This window comes from Choloepus didactylus, chromosome 17 (genome assembly GCF_015220235.1).
Source record: "Choloepus didactylus isolate mChoDid1 chromosome 17, mChoDid1.pri, whole genome shotgun sequence".
Classification (NCBI taxonomy): domain Eukaryota; kingdom Metazoa; phylum Chordata; class Mammalia; order Pilosa; family Megalonychidae; genus Choloepus; species Choloepus didactylus.
The window spans coordinates 52945051-52966248 of record NC_051323.1 but is presented as its reverse complement, the minus strand read 5'-3'; the positions used below and the strand labels follow the sequence as shown (position 1 = coordinate 52966248).

At 36.6% G+C, this 21198-nt stretch overlaps 1 protein-coding gene across 3 annotated transcripts in view; it reads right to left on the bottom strand.

Moving 5' to 3' along the window:
* MAP4K3 (mitogen-activated protein kinase kinase kinase kinase 3) overlaps positions 1-21198 on the bottom strand; it is a 194672-nt gene that overhangs the window by 76137 nt on the left and 97337 nt on the right. For all 3 annotated transcript variants that reach the window (XM_037807757.1, XM_037807758.1, XM_037807759.1), the window contains 5 exons: positions 17285-17416; positions 17027-17089; positions 16857-16938; positions 16644-16754; positions 6418-6496 (listed from right to left, as the gene is read on the bottom strand). In XM_037807757.1, the coding sequence (XP_037663685.1) occupies positions 6418-6496; positions 16644-16754; positions 16857-16938; positions 17027-17089; positions 17285-17416 (467 nt within the window). The remainder of the gene's footprint in view (positions 1-6417; positions 6497-16643; positions 16755-16856; positions 16939-17026; positions 17090-17284; positions 17417-21198) is intronic.

Sequence of the window (21198 nt, the reverse complement as noted above, 5' to 3'; positions counted from 1 at the left end):
GATTTATCACATTCACAATATTGAGGTATGCTCACCAACTTGCATTACTAAAACATTTTCATCTTCCCAAACAGAAACCCTACCCAATTATGCACAAACTCCCCCATTACCCCTGCCATCCATTGCCCATCCCTGGCAACCTATATTCTAACTTCTGTTTCTATGAGGTTGCATATTCTCGCATACTTGCTCTGTAGTTAGCATACAGGTTAAATTTAACATTCTAAATCTTTAACAACCTTATTTGCTTTGATACCAACTTGACTTCAATAGTGTACACAAGCTATGTTCCTATACCCCTCCTTTTCTCTACTTTTGTGTAGTTCTTGTCACAAATTACATGTTTATACCTTATGAGTCCAAAAGCACTGAGTTATCACATTTTACGCATTTGCCTTTTAGATCACGTAGAAGATAAAAAGTGGAATTACAAACCAGGTATACAATAATACTGGCATTTATATTTACCCATGTTGTTATGCTAATGGATATCTTTATTTCGTTATGTGGCTTTGATGTTGTCTATTGTCCTTTGATGTTGTCAACCTGTAGAACTCTATTGCATCTCCTGTAGGGCCGGTCTAGAGTGGATTAACTCCCTCAGCTTTTGTTTTTCTGGGAATGCCTTAACTCTGCCTCATTTTTTAAAGACAGTTTTGCAGAATATAGAATTCTTGGTTGGCAATTTTTTGTCTTCTGTCCCTACTGCCTTCCTACCTCCATGGTTTCTGAGGAGAAATCAGTCCTCAATCTTACTGAGGCTCCCCTGAGCTCCCACATTGCTTCTTTCCTGTGGCTTTCAGAACTCTATCTCTGGCATTCCGCAGCTTGATTATAAAATGGCATGGTGTGTGTCTATTAGGGTTTATCATGTTTGGAGTTCACTGAGTATCTTGGATGTGTATATTCAGGTCTTTTGTTTAATTTGGGAAGTTTTCAGCCTTTATTTCTTTGAATATTCTCTCTTCCCTTTCTCTCTTCTCCTTCTGGGACTCCCAACAATGTGTATACTGATACGCCTGATGGAGACCCACAGGTTCCCTTGGCTCTCTTCACTTTTTTCATTCTTTCTTCATTCTGTTCCTCAGACTGGATGATGTCAATTGTCTATTTTCAAGCTCACTGATTCTTCATTCTGTCGGCTCCAATCTGCTGCTGAACCACTCGAGGGAATTTTTTTTTTTTTTATTAAATTCAGTTTTATTGAAATACATTCACACACCATACAATCATCCATGGTATACAATCCACTGTCCACAGTATGATAACATAATTATGCATTCATCACCACAATCTATCTCTGAACATTTTCCTTACATCAGAAAGAACCAGAACAAGAATAAAAAATAAAAGTGAAAAAAGAACACCCAAATCATCCCCCTCATCCCACCCCATTTGTCCTTTAGTTTTTATCCCCATTTTTCTACTCATCCATACACTAGATAAAGGGGGTGTGATCCACAAGGTCTTCACAATCACACTGTCACCCCTTGTAATCTACATTATTATATAATTGTCTTCAGGAGTCCAGACTGCTGGGTTGGAGTTTGGTAGTTTCAGGTATTTACTTCTAGCTATTTCAATACGTTAAAACCTAAGACGTGCTATCTATATAGTGCATAAGAATGTCCACCAGAGTGACCTCTTGACTCCATTTGAAATCTCTCAGCCACTGAAATGATTTCGTCTCATTTTGCATCCCCCTTTTGGTCAAGAAGATACTCTCAGTCCCATGATGCCGGGTCCACATTCATCGAGGGAATTTTTTTAAAAAATTTATTTAGTACTAATATTTTTATTATGACATAAAGCAGTATTTTATACATTAACTCAATTTTACAGTAGAAACATTTAATTATAACTGGAGAGAAACCACTGTACAGACAGCCTCCAATTTAAAAATGGGTTGTATTTTAAAAGTCCACTGAATTGTTTGATAAGTAATTAGAAAACATTTGCTCTGTAAAAAAGAGCAAAAATAACATTTCCCAGGCTAACCCAACGAGCCCATTTAAGCCAAATACTAACTGAATTATACATTTATAAATATGGCTTGAGTTCTGGGACCCAGAACAAACTTTACTCTTCCCTCTTATTCTTGATTTATGTCTGATTTTTTTCTTTAGGATAATTCACACCAAGGTGTTAGCTGTTTCTTCTTGGAGGACAGAAACCATATTCTTTTAGCAAGGCATCCATCCCTATTTGTTCTAATTTGCTAGGAGCTGCCATTAAGCAAAATACCAGAAATGGATGGCTTTCATACAGGGTATTTATTAGGTTACAAATTTACAGTTCAAAGGCCATAAAAGTATCCTGCTAAGACATCAACAAGAGGACATCTTCACCAAAGGAAGGCTGATGGCATCCGGAATACCTCTGTCAACTGGGAAGGCATGTGGCTGGCGTCTGCTGGTTCTTTGCTCCCAGGTTCTGGTTTCAAAATGGCTTTCTCCAAATGTCTCTGGGCTTCTGTCTCTCTTAGGTTCTCTCTCTCAGCTCCTGTGCATTCTTGCTTGTTCTCCTAGGGTGTTTCTCTCTAGCGTCTGGGGGTCCTCTCAGCTTCTCCAGGCAAACTTTGGGCTTCATCTCTTAGCTTAGCATCTGCAAACATCCTTCTGTCTGCATCTCCCAGTGTCGCCAAGCATCTGTGTTAGCTCTCTTAAGGACTCCAGTGAACTAATCAAGACTCATCCTGAATGGGTGGGCTCCACATGTCCATGGAAACACTCAATCAAAGGGTTCCACCCTAAAAAAAAGACTAATAAGACTGCCCCTCACAAGAATGCATTAAAGAACATGGCTTTTGTGGAGGTCATAATAGATTCAAACCAGCACACCATCCAAATCATGACACGTTCTAGGTGTCATTAAAGCATGCCCCAAATGTGGGTAAAAACAGAATCTAATAAATTATAATCCACATGACATATACAGGTGGAGTGATCCAACACCTTCCTGTAAATCCCTAAGTTATGGCTGGGAGACATGAGGAATAGGCATAGAAGTAATGAAATTGTCAAGAAATACAAGCAAAGAGAATTTCTGAGAAAAAGAGCCATCCAGACAGGATCCAAGGATAAACTCAAGTTCAAATAGAAAAAGGACCCTGCCTCAAGGACCAAGAGTCAAGTTGGCTATCACAGCCCTTTACTGAAAGGTGGTAAGAGGCAGTTAGATATAAAGACCCAATGAACTGAGAGAAACAAGGACCTAGAAATATTTTAGTTGTTTTTGATTTGCTCAAAATAATTAAATGAAAATGAGAGCAACTATGTATTTTTAAATCTCCTATTATAGTTTGTTCCCTGAGATTCCCCCACTGTAGAGGTCTTAAGAATTAGGGTAGAAGGCAATGGTGTTCCCGGGCCATGGAACACAAAGATCCCAAGAGAAATAATACCCAAGAGCCAGGCAGAGAATTATTTGGGCAGGGACTATACGAAATGTTTTAGTTCCCTCAAATCAACAACTTAGAAATAACCATATGGTTTATCTTCAGAGGAGGTACTCTAGGGAATTTTTAATTTCTGTTACTGAGGTCTTCAGTTCTGTTTGATACCTTTTCGTAATTTCAATCTCTCTATAGTTATTTTCTTCGTGTTCATCAATTGTTTTTCTGATTTCCTTTGGTTCTTTCTCCATGATTTCCTTTAGCTCTCTGGGCATATTTATGACCATTTAAAAAAAGTCTCTGCCTGGTATATCCCAGGTTTGGTCTTCCTCATTGATGGTTTCTAATGCTTTAATGTTTCATTGTATGTTTCATGTTTCTTTGTATGTTTTATAATCTTTGGCTGAAACCAAAGATTACTTTGTATGTTTCATTGTATGCTTCATGTTTCTTTGTATGTTTTGTAATCTTTGGCTGAAACCTGGACATTTTGGTATTTCAATGTATTATCACTGGAACTCTGACTCTAAGGCATCTGTTTCTAAGCTTGGATCCAGCTAGCTATTATGTCAGAACTTTCCTTGAATACCAGGAGTTAACAAAAAAAAAAAAAGGGTACAAAGAAAACAAGAACACTTCTTCCCCAGTCTTTGCAGATTGACCTGTAGGAGTACTCTTCTCCAGGTTTTATTCAGACAGTGATTTTAGAAAATAGCTTGAGGCCACAGTGAAGGAGTCATCCAGATCCTTTCTGCTTATGAGTCTTATCTTGATGACATGAGCACGTGGCCCTGGGATTCCCCTGCTTACACCGATATGGATGTTCCCTCTTCCCTGGGAAACGGTTTCCTCAAGATTCCAAACACTGCTCTGTACATTTTACAGCCAGCAACCCCTTGCCTCAGGCAGTTACCACTTGACTGCTCTCCCACAGCGTTCTATAGGAAAGTTCTGTCAACTGCCTTCTACACGCAGGGCAAGTTCTAGGATGACAAGACTGTGATGAGCATCCTGGTCCACTCCCTCAGGCCACCACCGAGACTGGACCAGGCATACAAGAATCCGCTATGGGTACAAGGGATGCGCTGCTCCCTCTGCAACCAGGACCAGGGACCCACAATGGGAATGTGGGTAGACAGGGCGCCAGGAGATTATATCACTTTTAAGTAGCCTTTTCCTTGATTCAGCACTTGTCTTGTTACTGCAACCCTTTAACTGTTTTCTAGAGCTTTAAGAAAGATGTTTCTGCCAGTGCTTGCTGGTTGTTCAAAATGTCTATCAGAGGACAGAGCCCTGAAGCTTCTCACTCTGCCATCTAGATCACGGTCAGAGTAGTGGTTTCAATCCTTTTGATACCTCAACATAACAGAGAGAGATACCGTCATTACTGACAAATAGAGGAGAAAGGAGTATGTCGTTCATGAATTGCCCACTCCCACTAACAGGGCATATCAGAAGCTCAGAAAAATTGAGATGCAGGTGTGGGGTTTCAAATAGCTCACATATGCGTATGCACGCAGAAGTTCAGAATCACTGATATAAATTAGTTAAGGAAAGCTCCAGAAATAAATGCACTTTGGCATAAAGGGCTGACAATATAATTTTCTAATAGAATCAGATAATAAGAAAGTAAGTACTTAAAGTTTTCATTATGAACTATAAAGACAGCTCTACTTACTTTTTGTATATTAAAAACAATAATGGGATATGCTCACATGATAAGGCTGTCATTCTCAGAAAAACATTTTTAGGGAGAAATCAGAAAATTTAAATCTTGTGGCTTTAGAAGTGCTTTAAAGGTAATTTTATGTAGTCACACAATTAATTTTTGGCAAAGAAAGTACCAAAGCCCAGTCCTGGACTCTGTACATAATGCTTGCTTTCAAGAACTTTCTCTCTTCAGGAGCATTTCCAGGTACCACCAGTGCAAAACTTTGCCCAGGAACTTAGCATACAGTTTGTGGTTGAGCCAAAATTATATGGCAAGGATCAAAAAGGACTGGTTACAAAAATGGAGCAACATTTGTGAAAGATACTTGGCTGGAAGTATCTCACATTTTTCTTTTTTTCTATCAAATGGTGACAGTGCCACCCTCTACTTACCTTATCTGGCTTTTGAGATGATGAGATGGGTTCATCTTAATTAAATATGAACCGTATTATTATTGCCACTATTCTAGTAAAAAAATGAGAACAATTTCTTAACAGCAGTCATCTAAAGTTACCATATTACCAAATTTTAGTAAGGCCATTTTGGATTTCAGGTCCCTCAGGATGAATCTTTAACTCACTGAAAACTGTTAACCATAAACCTGATTGCACTAAATTAACATTCTAATCCACAAAGAAAAAATGCTTTTAAGGAAGAAAAAAAAAGTTACACACTACTATTCCAGCCATTCCCGCTGGAAGAGTATATCACTGATGAGTCAATAGTATCAGATCCCAGGTGAATGAATGGTCTTTCCCGGTGGCCCATGACCTGTCTGTCCATAAGAATGACAAGGACAACAATTTGTAAAGGGAGACTTCTGGGTCCACTAACACTATTGAGTCAGGATCAGTGGAGATAGCGGGGCCTGAGAATCCATTTTTTAAATGATACCAGGTTACTCAAATGCAAATGCTAATTTGCAGAACTCTAATGCTCCTGTCTATTCCAAGTCTAGCCCTTGGACCACTAGCCTCAACATAATAATAATAAAGAACCTCAGGTCCCACCCAGATCTACTCAATCAGAAACTACATTTTAACAAGCTCTTTAGGTGAAATTTATACTTTAAAATTTAAGAAGCACTGCCTTATATTACTTGCATCCTTCCTATTTTAGGAATTTTACACCTCCTCCCCACAAGAACCTCTCTTTCCCCACCAAAACATTCCCCAGGAACAAGGAAAATGAAATTCTTACTGCCTTAATAAACTTTACCTTTAAGAGTGTTTGGTTTACTTGGAAGAAAAACTACAACTTGAGACCTTATTTTCCATTGTTAAATTACTAACTGTGTATAGTATATACTTACAGTTTATTTCTGAGCGTGTTTTTTCTTCTCTCACATTTCTACTTGTTGAGTGAATTCTATGTGGTACAGCAACAAGAGGCTAGGAAAGAACAAATTCAATGACATGTGCCATTTGGTAATCAAGTCATGGTCTGGTACACAATATTACTTAAGTATGAAAATACTTCATTTAAAGCAAAAATGGGAACAAAATATAATTTAGCAAATATTTAAAAAAGACAACTACAATAGCAGCTCAAAATATGAACGTAAAAGTATAAATTTATTATCCACTTAACATAAATCATTACTTATACTCGAAAGAGAACTTAATGTGACCAGATTAAAAACATGTGAAAGTAAATGCAAGTAATAATGATTTTGCTTATTTGTAAGTGTAGTATTAGACTTATCTAAATCTGTTTTCAAGGAAGAAACAAGTACACAAAAAATTCTGGATCTACTCTGACATCAAGAAATCTTAAACAGGAAAGATAAATAATGAAAAGATTACATTTGCATCTATAATCTAATGATGACTGAGCTCAAATGCCGTTTTTTAAAAATCCAACATGTATATACATATATTTAGAGATGATTCAATGGGGACATAGGTGTGTGTTGTAATTTTTGCAACAAAAGGGAGATTGCCAAAAATTGTTTAACTTGTAACTATGTGAACAGAGTATTTTATGCTTTTTGAGGAAAAAAAAAGTACTCTTCATTCATTATCAGTGTCTATTTTTTTCTTTAATTCAGTTTTATTGAGATATTCACATACCATACAATCAATCATTCACAGTGTACAATCAACTGTTCATAGTACTATCACATAGTTGTGCATTCATCATCTTAATCAATTTTTGAACATTTTCGTTACTCCAAAAAGAACAAAAGAATAAAAAGTAAAAAAGAACACCCAAAGCATTCCATACCCCCCATCCCACACTATTTTTCATTTAGTTTTTACCCCCATTTTTCTACTCATCTGTCCATACACTGGATAAAGGGAGTGTGAGGCACAAACATTTCCCAATCACACAGTCACACCATGTAAGCTACATAGTTATACAATTGTCTTCAGGAATCAATGCTATTGGGTAGCAGTTCGACAGTTTCAGGTATTTCCTTCTAGCTATTCCAATACGCTAAAACCTAAAAAGGGTTATCTTATATAGTTCTTAAGAATGCCCCCCAGACTGACCTCTGACTCCATTTGAAATCTCTCAGCCACTGAAACCTTATTTTGTTTCATTCCACTTTCCCCTTTTGGTCAAGATTTTCTCAATCCCACAATACTGGGTTCAGGCTCATCCCTAGGAGCCATGTCCCATGTTGCCAGGGAGATTTACACCCCTGGGAGTCAGGTCCAACTTAGTGTCTATTTTAAGTACACTATTATACATTTCCATCAGCAGGAAACACACCGATATTCAATTCTTTCTCCCTCATTTGTAAAGAAGAATCACATTTCAGGAATGCTCATAGCCGCTAACTAGTTAAAAATCACCATCTAATAAAAAATCACTATCATTTCACTTGGTTAGATTCTTACCCATTATAAAAAAATCACCTTCTTACTTTAAGTAATAGTTTACAATATGTGACATTTATGCTGTAAAAAATTTAGAATATTGAGTAGGATTTTAAAAGGAAGCTTGACAAGATAAACATATTCGGAAAACTTTAATTATATTCTAGAAGTCAATAAAAGATTTTTCAAAGGTTCCAATATCAGGAAAAAAGTGAACTGAAAAATTTTATGTAGGGAAGTACTTTGAAAATGAAACCTACAGCATGTCAGCTGATTTCAGAAGTTCAGCAATTACAAGAGGAAGACCATCCAGGCACCCAGAGGCCATACTTCACACTTCAGGGCAGAGGTGGCCTGAGCCCTTGCCTGAATTTTCTTTCAACATACACCAGTTCAGATGGCGCAAAAGAAGGAAGTGTTTTCTTCAAAAAACCCATGTTGTTTCACGATTGGGTGAGAGATGAGGCAAGGGTAATGAAAGATGCCTCCTGTGGAAACTGAAGTAGGTAACAGCTTGTTAGGCATAATCTGTGATACAAAAGAGCTAAATTTCTAGTAATGGAAGATTTCACTCAACTCCTCTAAAATGATATTACAATTGCTAGATTTCAAATAAGCAGAGTAGATTCTGAAATAGCTCCTGCTGAACCTGAAAATATGGAACTCTAAAAGGATGTCCTTCAGATTCATTTAATTTGATAAATGCTATATAGATTACGGAAAGTAAAACTATTAATTTTTTCTTCATTCCATGTATTTTCAATTTTTTTAAGAAAGGTAACTGCTAATGAGAGTAGAAATCCAAATAAAATATACTTATCCTGTCAACCTTCTTTTTAAAATACTACTCAATATTCTAAATTTTTTACAGCATAAATATCACTTATTGTAAACTATTGCTTAAAGTAAGAAGGTGATTTATTATAATGGGTAAGAATCTAACCAAATGAAATGATAGAATGAACATTCACACGTGATGTGTTCTTAATCATAAGTAAGCTTGTCTTGATTGCACTTATTTTTACATGACTTATTTAACAGGATAAAGACTACATTAAACAATTCATAAAATATATGGAAGCTGGTATATGCAAACACCTAGATAAGGAGGTTGGGTATCATTTTTTAATGTCTTGATGAGTGTTTAAAAAAAAATCCTAAATGCTTTGATTATTACTTTTACTTTTTTAAACTTTGCAGACCAAACTCCTTTTCAGCGAGATCAATTCCTTTGTGGCACCATCTCTGATTTCTCCAACAAAAACTGATTGCTCTTCCCTTTCCTTGCTTCCGAAACAAACTCTTAAGTTTATCAAGATGAGGGAATATATTTTATCCAGAGCAGGTCCTCAAAAATGTTCACTGAGTTGAATATAAATAAATATTCAAATCGAACACTTCAATAATTCAACAGCTATTCAAAAGGCGTCACTAACTAGCTTCACCTGTTGAAGAGGAAAAATCTGTAATTAAAAAAAAATCTGCCTCAACTTCTTATATCAAAAAGGATGAGAGATATAGAACCTAAGATGGCGGCTAGGTGAGAGAGGGCAAAAAAACACCTCCATGAAAAATACTAGATAAAAACCAGAAAGTGACCAGAATACCATTTCCAGCGATGCACCAGCCAGACAAGGTCTGCTAAATCGACAGGGGCTGTGCACTTGGTGAAACCGGGAGTCTGCATTCTGAAATGAGTGAGTAAGCTGGCTGAAAGTCCTGCAGCTGCGCTGTGGTGTGGGGAAACTGCAGGCTGATGTTTGAAGACAGACTAGTTCTTTTTTAAAAAAAACAAACAAAACTGGGAGCGGCTGCAGATACGGCAGTGAGAACCACACAGTGAAGTACTGCAGGAGCGGGCTGTAGCCAACACCTCGGTGTCTGGCATGGAGGATAGCCCTCCCCACACCTGCTGCTGATTGTCCCAGGGCCAGAGGGACAGAGGGGACAGCCAAAAGGAGAAAGAAACTGCACCCCTTGCAGCCGGCTTCCCGGCATGCTGGTGACACTCCTGCCCAGGGCCATACCCACAGCCCAGAGCCGCGCCAGGAAACCCAGTCTGATGGGGAGTGTATCGCACAGCACCCCACACAGGCCATAGTATCGGCTGTGGACACTGGCCTTGAGTGCAACCACAGCTAGTTGTCCCGGAGCTGGGAAGGCGGAGCTGTGTGAAAAGGGGGGGTTGAGATGCCCCATTCAGCCATTTTTGCATCAGGCTGGGAGTGCCCTTGCATGGCCTGGCAGCCCGGGGCTTCCCTTGAGGGAAGGTGTGCACTTGTGACGTAGCACAGCCTTCCCTCAGCAGAGGTCCTTGAAGATCACAGCTGTCAAGCAAAGCAAATGCCAAGAGGCCAAAAACAACAGAAAATCTTAAAGCATTTGCTAAAACCAGATGATATGGAGAACCCAATCCCAAACACCCAAATCAAACGATCGGAGGAGACACTGTACTTGGCACAATTAATCAAAGGACTACAGTCAAAGAATGAGAGCATGGCATAGGATATAAAGGACATAAAGAAGAACATGGCACAGGATATAAAGGACATAAAGAAGAACCAAGAGAGCATAAAGAAGAAATTGCAAGAGTAAATAAAAAAATAGAAGATCTTATGGAAATAAAAGAAACTGTTGGCTAAATTAAAAAGACTCTGGATACTCATAATACAAGATTAGAAGAAGTTGAACAACAACTCAGCGTCATAGAAGACCACAGAACAGAAAATGAAAGAACAAAAGAAAGAATGGGGAAAAAAATAAAAAAATTGAAATGGATCTCAGGGATATGATAGATAAAACAAAACGTCCAAATTTAAGACTCATTCGTGTCCCAGAAGGGGAAGAGAAGGGCAAAGGTCTAGAAAGAGTATTCAAAGAAACTGTTGGGGAAAGTTCCCAAACCTTCTACACAATATAAATACACAAAGCATAAATGCCCAGTGAACTCCAAATAGAATAAATCCAAATAAACCCACTCCAAGACATATTCTGATCAGACTGTCAAATACTGAAGAGAAGGAGCAAGTTCTGAAAGCAGCAAGAGAAAAGCAATTCACCACATACAAAGGAAACAACATAAGACTAAGTAGTGACTGCTCAATGGCCACCATGGAGGCGAGAAGGCAGTGGCATGACATATTTAAAACTCTGAGAGAGAAAAATTTCCAACCAAGAATACTTTATCCAGCAAAACTCTCCTTCAAATTTGAGGGAGAGCTTAAATTTTTCACAGACAAACAAATGCTGAGAGATTTTGCCAATAAAAGACCTGCCCGACTTCAGATACTAAAGGGAGCCCTACCGACAGAGAAACAAAGAAATGAGAGAGAGATATAGAGAATTTTAACAGACATGTATAGAACCTTACCTCCCAAATCACCAGGACATACATTTTTCTCTAGTGATCACGGATCTTTCTCCAGATTAGACCATATGCTGGGACATAAAACAAGCCTCAATAAATTAAAAAAGAAAAAACAATTGAATATATTCAAAGCACATTCTCTGACCACAATGGAATACAAATAGAAGTCAATAATTTTTGTTTGTAACTCCACTATTTACTTCCTACAGGATATAAAATACATAAGCTCTGATGACAAATCAGCGGTTTTGGACTCAAGTAAAATATGTAATTTTTGACAAGAACTATATAAAGGTGGGGGAATGGAGGAGTACAGGGACATAGTTTATGGGTCCTATTGAAGTTAAGTTGGTATCAAAGAAAACCAACAGTGTTATGGATTTAAGAGGTTAAATTTAAGCCCCACAGTAAATACAAAGAAATTATCAGAGAATATGACCATAGAGATGAAAAGTACAGTATGGGTTAAGAGAAGTGGGGGAAAGGGCAATAGGGAGTTAAGAAATGAGTGTAGGGTTGCTGTTTGAGGTGAAGGGAAATTTCTAGTAATGGATGGTGGGAAGGTGATAGCATTACAACATTCTAAATGTGATTAATCCCACTAATGGCATGCTAGGGAGGGGGTGGAATGGGAAGATTTAGGCCGTATATATGTTTCCATAATTGGAAACAAAAAAAAAGACAGTCTAAATAGATGACAACTGAACGCCAAGGATGATCCTGGGTGGGATCTGAGGATGGAGGACAGGAGGCTCAAAGGGACACAGTTGGGACATAAGGAAAAATAAAAGGAAATATAGAATGTAAGCTTTGTATCAGTGTTGAATTTCTTGAACTTCTCAGCTGCACTTAACGGGATTGCATAAAAGAATGTTCTTGTTCATGGGAATTGTATATGTGAATCATAGTGTTTGTTCAAGGATGTGTGCAGCTTGCTCTTGTATGTTCAGAAGACAGAGCAATAGATGATGGGTGATAGATAGGGAGGGAAGGAGGGAGGGAAAGAAAGAAATGGCAGTGTGACAGCATGTTAAAATTGATGGATCGGGGTATTGAGGGAGGGGTGTCAGGGTATGCTGTGTATGGGGTTTGTATTGTTTTTGCAACTGTTTCGGTAACTTTGAATTTATTTCAAAATAAAATTAAAAAAAAAAAGAAAAAAAAAGGATGAGAGAGAAATAAAATGAAACAATGCCAAAAGGCATTAATGATTTATGGCCTTTTTTCTGAATAAACTCAAATTTCCCCCCTTTTTGTTTTTTGGGAGGAGTAGCCCTCTATATTCTATTTTATGAAAGTCATTCTAGGTATGTTACTATCTTCAGAGAGAAATATTCTGGGGATGAGTGGGGATGAGTCCTCCTACTCAGCATTAATTTGTGGACATTCCTCCAATCTTAGGAAGTAAAAGTGGTCCTATTGGAACAACTTCTGCAGCCCCATCCTAAACTCTGATCTCACCTCAAGAGGTGATGCAGCCTCTATCTCATGTGTAACACCAAATAAGGTTTTTTTTGGTGGGTGAAAATGCTACTTTTAAAGTTACTACCTTCGTAGGTGATAACTCTTAGGAATATCTTTGCAGCAAATATAACTCGTAAACATGTGAATGCAAACTTTTAGATTCAGTCATAAGGCAGATCAATAACAGGACCCAAGTTAACTTTCCCCAGTGTAGGCACATCTCAGGAAATAAAGATATATGAATCTAAAAGATCTAAATATTAAGATACTGGCAATAATGAAAATAATTTTTAAAATTGGGTATTTAAACTTTATATATATGTCATTTACGAAGTGCTTTCATATACCTTAGCTCATTTTATCTTCAAAACAAGCTTGTTAAACAAGCATGATTCTTCATTTTATAATGGGGTCACTGAAAGTCAAAATTAAATAACAGGGCATTCAGTTAGTAGGCCATAAGGCTGAGAAAATCCTTGTGTAATGGCATAAAAGAAATGATATTTGGTGCCTCATCCTGCCTGGTTTAGTCAATAGTTTTTCTTTTCAACGACGACCCCAGTTAGCCCAGCCCTGGGTGAAAGAGCAATTAGCTTTGCACCTCTAAATGATTTGGGATAAGAACAACCTCTAGCTGCCCCTTGCAGCTTCTGCTCTTTTGTGCCGCATCATTTACTAGCAAGCAGGTACTTCCATATGGCTTGAATGATAAACTGCCCTTGGCTTCTCCAAACAGCCATTGCTGCTTCTGCTTTTCATGCAGCTTAGTCGGAAACTTCTAATCCCTCGTATCCCTGGGAAAGCCCTACTCCTCCCTTCTGGGACACAATAAAGGCAGGAGCCTGGGACCCACATGTGCTTCTCCACCCCCACAAACCCCCTCCACAGACCCTCCCAGGAACCTAGGTTAGGTAGGCCCCGCGGGCCCCTCGCTGCCCTCATTCTCCCCTCCCCTCTCCAGGGCCTTCGATCTAACAAAGCTGCCCAGACCTTCTTGTAGTCCAGGTGGGCTGGCTATCTGTGTTTGCACTTCATCACCCAAAGAACATCCACTCCAAAATTATTAATATAATGCTGTACATAGTAAATGGGTTAACATATAGGAGAAGAAAATTACATTATGTAAAAATGAGATTACAATTACTCTGTGTATAGTATTTTTAAACCAGAAAAATACATGGGAACTCAACACAATAAAACTAAACTACCTCTTTGCATACTGTATGATCTATAATAAATTTTAACAACTAGAATCGACTTAGGAGATATGATAAATATTTTCAAGAGTATTTAAACTTTCATACAACAGGTAAAGTATTATAGAAAATGCTGAAATGCCAGTTAGATATATTGAAATTTTAAGCACTTAGAAGTTACAATTACAACTTCTTTTTAAATTAAAAAAGATACTGAGTTTCTCTGGGAGAATTACTATTTTAAGCTATGGTGGGAAGAAAAGTCTCTCCTATCCCACCCTTGGAATAATTAGATTCCTCTGTTACTATGTACCAATTTACCAAAGAGATTTATAACAATTTACAATTATAAAGCCAACAATGGATGAGTAGAAAAATAGGGGAAGGAAACAAACAAACAAACAGACAAAGGTACCCAGTGTTCTTTTTTACTTCAATTGTTCTTTTTCACTTGAATTATTATTCTTGTTATTTTTGTGTGTGTGCTAATGAAGGTGTCAGGGATTGATTTAGGTGATGAATGTACAACTATGTAATGGTACTGTGAACAATCGAATGTACGATTTGTTTTGTATGACTGCGTGGTATGTGAATATATCTCAATAAAATGAAGATAAAAAAAAATTATAAAGCCAACAACATATTCTTGATAAGAAAGACTCTTTCTCTCCTAGATGAGAAAGCTTCAGAAGAATCTTCATTCACAGATTGTTTCTGTATGTGGCCTACTATTTTTCCTTTGAATACATTTAAAAAGAACTTTAAAATTTAGTATAAGTAAATAGGATGAGGTAAGGGACAATAATGCAACGTTTAGAGCATTTCACATGCTTTTGATATGCATGAATTTAAGTTATTTAGTTAAATAACACCAATCCCCAACATCATTCAAATTTCATTTGCCACCTTATATTTAACTGTAATTGCCTATCAGGTAGGAACTTCGCTGCTAGTTCTCCAGTCCACAAATCACAGATGTACATCATGATGAGTGACCAGTTGTGTGTCCCAAAGTCTGTTCATGACTGGTCACTACACATCTGGTATCTAGTTTTCATAAAGACAGCAAAGCACATAATTGTTTTCTCTGTCTTCCAGTGATAATAAACTCAAGGTATTTTCTGAAAATTGATAAATGAAAGAGGGAATTAGCCAACAAGGATAAAAGTGCCACAAAGAAATGAAAAGTGATAATGCTGGAAATGAATTACAGAAGAAATAATGGACTGTGAGAATGCTGACACTGCTGCTGACTGGCAGATGTACAGCCAGAGGAACTTAATGAAGGTGAATCTATCACTGTAATTAAAGAAAGAAATTGTGACAAAAAGGATGAAGATACCCTAGACCAAGTGATGCCTGCAAAAAACTTCACAACTTGGGAACAATGAGATATTTCATGCCCATGAAAGTGAAAAGAATAAAATGTTGAAAGCTGATCCAAACTTAGAAAGGACTATGACAATTCACCAAGGCATAGAAAGGATACTCATTGTCTCATAAAGCTATATGATGAGAAGAAAGTAAGTGCTTCCATATACATATTTATAACTGAGAGTATGAAAGTTTATAATGTTTTGACAAAAAGTTTAAAAGTCATGGAACAATCATAATTTTTTCCACCATTTAAAGTGGCTTTGCAAGGTTGCAGCTTGCACAGTCATTTTTACAGCCCTAAATCATGGTGCAAATCAAGAACAACCTGTATAATGAATTATAGAAGTGTTTATAAAACTTAAGAATTTTAAAAACAAAACAAAACCCATTTTCTCCCTAGGGTAATTATAAAGTCAGTAATATTTTACATTTCTTAAGTTCTTTTTGCTTCCAAACTCCTTTCCAGACCTTTAAACAAAAGGATAGACAGCCTATTTTATCACAGTTTTATAAAGATGGCAAGCTGGAAAGATGCTAAACTGACAGAAAGACAATCTGTGACTAACTTTCTGATCACTGAGAGCTATCATTCCTTTAGAACCATCGATGAAATTTATAACCTTTAAGTGCCTTGCAGAAAACCAGTAGAGTTCAAGGCCATCACCTCTGACAGACCCAATAACAGAACTGTGCCATGTCACATATACTGACTTTATCTTAGGCGCCACAACTATGAGCTGTGCTGGGAATGTTAAATATGCTAACAGAAGTGAAGCTTCCATTGCTATTAATGCTTCCATCACAATAGGGTTATTTTATCCTATCTCAATTGGATTATTTTTTAACATTTCCATAGTGGATAATTAAGGTTTTAGTAACCAAAAAAGTCAATCCTATACTTTTACTCATCTCTAATAATGCATGAAGTATAGCATTAGGATTCTTTTTGAGGAGAAAACTGATTAGAAAAATTGAGGGTATTCTAACATCCTGTTTAGGAACTTCCCATTTATTCTCTCTTTTATAGTAGATGATTCATTTGCCGGCTTCATCTAAAATGACTACTTTGAAATAACTACAGAAATATCAGCAAACAGATTGGATGATTCTGTATTTGCCATTTTCAGACAATAGACATGTGTAAGTGGTCAATGAGAAAAATCCAGCACGTAAGTCCCAAGGAGAGACAAAGTCAGAGAGTTAATTTTTACTTTAAGAGTTCTTAAATTTAAACTAGAACCAGAAATTCACAAAATTGATTTTGAGATGTAAACATGTATATACACTGGTTGGTAAAAACAATTCCTACCTCAGGATCATCATCATCAAAATCATGGTAAGTGGAATGGTCTGGGTTATTCACTTTGTCTAACAGCTCGACTGCCAAAGACCGTGTCAAAGGTTGTGTGACAAAAGGGTGCTATGAAAATAAAATAACATGGTACAGAATACTTATTAGAACTCTGATTAAGTGACTTTTTATCTTTTGAAAACAATACAGATTTCAGAGGAAAAATAATACCTGTAGCAACTTTTCAGCTGTAGGTCTTTTTTTTGGATTTTTGGTAAGCGCCATTTTCACAAAATGATGAAAACTGTTTGACCTAAGAAATTATGAAAATTAGACCTTTAAATTATTCAATTCTTTTTTGCTCATCTTACTATAAAAATAAATAACACAAAAGTACTTACCACTTCATTTTGTCCTTTAATTTAGGAGGCTGAAAATTGCTTTTTGTCATTAGAAATAATGCTCTGAAAAATCAACAATAAATTACATAGCATTTTTACTTTTCCTATTTTAATATATATTCTATAAATTCCATTATAATTTATTCCCAAATAAGATAAAGCAAGACTAAGAAAAATATTTGTTCAAGACATAATACATAATACTAGGAGGGAAATACCTTAATTTAAGCACAGGATTCTCAACTCTGACATACTGACCTCATTGGATGTAAGTCAAACATGGGAGGCTGAAGCTCAGCAAGTTCAATGGCAGTTATTCCCACTGCCCAGAGATCACAGAGCTGATTGTACCCCCCTTTCCTCTCAACAGCTGCAACTTCTGGAGCCATCCTGAAGGAAACAGACCAGAAAAAAAACCTTCTGTTTACTACATCTTCCTTCATTCTCCCACCAGGCACATAGAACCACCCCTCACTGAGTTGAGGCCTGCCTTGATTTCTGAAAATAGGCATGTAGGACTAAAGGGCCCATCTTTCCCAAGGGCCCCCAGATACAGACATCTCATAAGACCGTTCATCCCAAGCTCCTACTGGTGATTCCTCTGTTGCAGTATGGTACCATTTACCATAGGTTTATAAAAATTTATAATTATAATAGAGCAACATGCCCAAAATTGGTCTATACTTTCTTCCTTGTACATGCAAAATTCTATTACAAAAATATAAAATTTTACAAGAAATATTCTAGAATTTTTAGCTCTATCTACCAATAAATTGCAATTTGGTCTCTGTTTTCACCTCACTGAAACAACTCATTGGGGCACCAATAATCTTTATATTTAGTATTTAATTCCTATTTACTACAAATGAATGGGCTTTTTTTCCTGTTTTATTATAATGATGGGAAATGTTATAAAAATGAGTATCTACTTTTGGAAAGATGCATTTATTCAGAAGGTACCAAAATTCAGTAATCTTTTTCTTTTAACTTTGTTAAGTCTTATTCCAATTACATCTAAATTTATATTTGATTAATTTAAATGATTACATTGATTTTCCGAAAAAAAAATTTCAAAACCTAAACAATAGTTTTGAAAACAGCTAATTCAGATATTCATCTCAGTTCTTACTTATCAAAAGAGTGATTTAAATACGTAGACTTACATATACAAATACATTTGCTTTCCTGGTCTAATTTCAAGAAAGTGAAGTAAGTCAGGAAAGTTAAAAAACAAAAAACCTCCAACTAACATTCAAAATGCTTAGTCTTAAAATCTTTTTTATCTTAAAGCAGCTCCTATGAAAATGCAAATTATCATAAGATAATTTTAAAGTATGTTGGTTATTACTTTACTGATTGGTTAGTTTCCACCTAGCACTAGAAGAAAAGTCCTACTAGAGTACAGTACATACAGGTGACAGTCTTCTTAACTGGCCTCCCCTTAACTAGCATGCCACATTAGGTGATGCTCTCCATTCCTCTATAAAAATATGAGTGAATGATTCCAGCTAGTAGGCTACCTGCTAGCGCAGTTCTACTACTGCCAGCTGTGTGCTTAGCACCATCAACTGAGTTTATCTCTGAACCTGTTTATTCTAGTTATATATGTAACTGTGCATACATAATTTAATGTATGATTGATTATGAAGGTAAAGAGAGTAAGTTGTTATGAAAATTAAGCTGAATGCTTTAGAAAAAAGTTAGAAACTGTAAAAGACAAGTTTCAAAATATATAACACAAAAACTGACAAATTAGGTATACATATGGCAACTGTAAAAGTCTAGGAAGGCTACGAACATATGATTCTGTTTGTATGACATTCTGGAATAGTCAACACTATAAAGAAAGAAATCAGATCAGTGGTTGCCAGAGGCTAGGGATGGGGGAAGGGAATTTACTAAAAAGAGGCAAAAGGAAACTTTTTTGGGTGATGAAAATAGTCTTCAATTTTGATTGTAATTGTTTCTCACCACTACAACGTAAACGTTTCTCAAAATTCATAGATCTGTACACCTAATTAGGATAAATTTATACCTTAATAAAGCTGAAAAAACAAAACAAAACAAAACACACACACATGCTTTCCATGTCTAAGTTCTCAATGCACTTCAGAGACATGCAAACCAGGAAATGTAAATGATGCATTATTAAGATGGAACTCTAATTAGTGATATACTCAAAGAAAAGCCCTTAGTCCTTTATCAAAAGTCTGGTGGACAGATGTACATTTACATGCTTCAAATTGAATTAAAATGGAGGTACATATGTATTAATTTTGAGATTTTCCACTTCAATGGACTTTTCTGATTAACTGTCCACATTATCCTGTTAGGTGGGAGAGTCCATTCTATTCTATTTTCCTGGCGTTTAAGTGGAAAAAATGTGATATTACGAAGAGATAAGCAGAGTGGAGTGTCCAAAATTTAACTTTACCCAGTTGGTAATCTCACATGCTCTTAACATATTCTTCACATTATTATAAAAGGAATGACAAGAGCTGTTGGTAGTTTCTGAAGCTGAAGTTAGAAATCAGTCATTATCAACAAACACTAACTAATTATATCTACAGAATCATGCTAGACCCTTGGAAAGTCAATGAGATATAAGAGGATTCCTCCAGATGTTTCAAATAAAATTGAGATAGAGTGCATAAAATAAGGACAGGTAGCTCTTCAAGCCCTTATTCCTCTCAGTAATCACCCCAAATCAACAAGGAACAAAGAGAAACTGAAACACACATTGTATCTGAAATACCCAGGAGACATACTTTACCTCGAACCATAACACACAAAGACTGAAAACAGAAGAACAGTACACGATGTGACCAAAAGGAGGAAGGACAATCTTAAGTGCACCTAGAGGGAAAGACCCATCACCAGCAAGCCAATCAGCCCCCAAGAACCCCACAGAGTCTGAGGAATTACAGTTCTTCAGCTTCCTTCACTTGCTCAGTTCTAGAATACTAGCAAACACTAGCAACCAGGCTCACACCCTACCTCTCTGGCACAGTTACATATCACCTTTTAGTGCCTTATTCTTGTTCTTCAATGTGAACCAACAAATAAGGATCACCAGACATTTCAGGGAAGCCTCCACAATCCAAATAAGAAAGAACTTTTGAATTAAAAATACCATAGCTGAAATAAAGGTTTCAGGAAAAGGGCTGAAAAAAAGGTGGAAACTGTTAAAGGAAGTAGAATGAGTTTTTTTTAAGTGAAAGAAAATAGAAGAAAATTAATGGATTGATCCAAGTGGTCTAAGACATAACTAATGGATTCCAGAAAGAGAGAGCAGGAAAAAGCATAGGAAAGGAATAGTTAAAGAAATACAAGAAAATTTCCTGTTAGTGAAACACATGAATCTCTTAGCTGAAAAACACAAGTGACAAGTATAATGAATAAAAACAAAAACAACAAACAAAAACATTCTAAGGAATATCACCATGGAATAGCAAAACACCAGGAATAATTGCAGGGGGTGGGGTGGGGTTGTGGCGGGGTATGGATTACATTCAAAGGATGACACACCATAATGACACCAGGCTTCTCACTAGCATCAGAGAAAAGAAGACAATAGACTACTATCTCAAAAATTTTAAGGAGATTGATTTCCAGCCCAGAATTCTATACCCAGCCAAATTATCAACCAAGTGTGATGCTAGAATGCAAAGTCTCAAAAATTTTACTCCCCATGCACCCTTTCACAGGAAGTTACCGAAGCATGTGCTTCACAAAAAAAAGGGAATAAATCAAGAAAAAGGAAGACCTGAATTCTAGGAAGGGCATAGTCAAGCTAAAGATGAAAAAATTCCAAGGTAAGCCATGCAAAAGACAAGAGCAAACAGTCCATGGAATAGGAAGAAAGAGGGTTCTAGGAATAATTATCCCAAGGAAAAGCAAACCAAAACCAAAACAGACAAATGATAAACAAAAAACATGACCGACAGATAATCTGACAGGCTTTACAAAATAGAAAATTACATAAAGACATATGACAGAAGTGTAAAATGTTGGAATATATGGGAAGCCTTGGCCAGGGATTAAAAACGACCAAAGTAATAAATAAAAAATTATTTTAATTAATAAATTCAGGAAAAATTTTATCAACAAAAGTAAATGTAATAATAGAATAGCAATTGACTTAGTAGAGGAAGACTGGAAGACGAATGAAA